The 1,818-nt window shown below is 40.8% G+C and overlaps 1 protein-coding gene across 1 annotated transcript; it reads left to right on the plus strand.

The window, feature by feature from the left end:
* Nucleotides 1-584: 584 nt before the first annotated feature.
* Nucleotides 585-1,802, plus strand: PHALS_08470 (uncharacterized protein; the record flags this gene model as incomplete). The annotated part of the gene is made up of 1 exon (XM_024723823.1): nucleotides 585-1,802. The coding sequence occupies one exon, from the start codon at nucleotides 585-587 to the stop codon at nucleotides 1,800-1,802; it is 1,218 nt and encodes a 405-aa protein (XP_024574761.1).
* Nucleotides 1,803-1,818: the final 16 nt, after the last annotated feature.

A 1,818-nucleotide genomic window follows, 5' to 3' on the forward strand; every position in this document is an offset into this window, starting at 1 on the left:
CACAAGTCGTCTATCTCACCGATGAAATTTTTTCGAGTTCAAAAATTCAATATCAAGAATTACAGAGCTATCGAAAATATAATTACGTTTTCTTCGCATATTTAATATAAATGATGAGAGAATATAACAAACGGAAGTGAAACAACACATTAACCACGTAATATTCGCCAATTAATGGGTCAATGCAAAATTAAAATATCTTTTAATCAAATGATATCTAATGTCTGCTTATCATTGTTTCTTAAAGCTATGATATTAACCAATTAAACATGTTTATCCAAACAATGATATTAACCAATTTAACATGTGTATCTCAACAATAATATCAACCAATCAACAATGCGTTTGATTGCTACGATGTGGACCTATTATCAGATGCTGAATGGGTACAAAAGCAATAATATTAACAAGTCAATCGGGGGTCCCCAAAAATCAATAAGTCAAGATTTACAAGTGCATTTTACGTGGCCACTGCTTTCTTCATCGCAAGTAGCACTCGCACAGCTGCTAAATCTGACCAGATCAAGTCTGCGATAACGCAATACCAATACCATGACAAGTTGCCAGCCGGTGGTTCTGACACAATGACGTTGCCCAGAAGATCTCTTAAAGGGAGTGAAGATCATTTAGAAACCCCAGTGGATGAAGAAGAGCGCGTCCGGTTTGCTGATGCAATCGAGCTCAAGGAAGCAAAAAGAGTTGTTCTTAACTTACATTTACGTTTAAGAGAAGCCGAGATGAAACTTGAGAATAACTTAAGAGAGATGGTTCCGGTCAGAGAACACGTTGGCACTTCTGCCACCCCAAGTAGAGAAGGGAGCCAAATTCTCCGGAAGAAACTTGAAGACGCTATTACAAAACTCGAGCAAGTCAACTTCAATCTTGTTAGAGCAAAAAACATCCTCACGGCTTATAAACGGATGGAAGCTGATGCTTTAAAAGTGGAAAAGGAAAGCGATATACGCAACGAGCGTTATTCCAAATACGCTGATTACTCCGCCAATGAAGCTGCTAGTCGTTCGGAGAACGTTGCTAAGCACGTATCAGGAATGAAAGAAGCCAATGAAGCCGTCAGTCGTTTGGAGAACTCCGCTGAGTACAAATTAAAAATGGAAGAAGCCGCTGAAAAAGCCATACCCGTTTCGATCGAAAAAATCATATCCCGCGGCGTAGTCGACGAAATCAAGCATCTCGACAACAATCACAATCCTCAGAAAATTCATCCACATAGAGTCGACCAAGCTATCGAAGCAGCCAAATTAGAGGAAGAGACGCATCGCATTTCTGCCAGCTACAATCGGCAATTATTACATCATGCTGATGAAGACGAAGGTTTATTTCGTAAAATTGCTGAGATATACAAGAGCACTGCTAGTGTAGCCTCAAATTTGAACAAATCTTATAAACATAAGGTCAAACAAGCCAAAGAAGTCAAGAAATCTTTTCAAGCCGAACAAGACGCTCAAATCAAGAAAGTCAAACACTTAACTCAAAAGCTCATGGCTGCTCAAGACAGTGAAAGACCTCAGCTCAGCTCAAATTTCGGAGCTATCCTACCCGCGAAATCCACTTACGCTACCCAAGATCCCATAGCCGCCCATGCCGCCCCTATTATTCATTCTGATACCGACATTCATGTCAGTCCAACACCTGAAGAGCTGGACTTGACTTCGAGCCTTCCCAACCCCCCAAAGGTAGAGATGAAACTCGAACGAAGAAGACAATCAGACCATTTGGACGACAATCGTGAAAGTGGTGTGAAAATTCGTCAACGCATTGATGCTGATCCGCAAGGCCTGTAAGAAATACCCCTTCTGA

Source organism: Plasmopara halstedii (assembly GCF_900000015.1).
Source record: "Plasmopara halstedii genome assembly, contig: Scaffold_322, whole genome shotgun sequence".
Classification (NCBI taxonomy): domain Eukaryota; phylum Oomycota; class Peronosporomycetes; order Peronosporales; family Peronosporaceae; genus Plasmopara; species Plasmopara halstedii.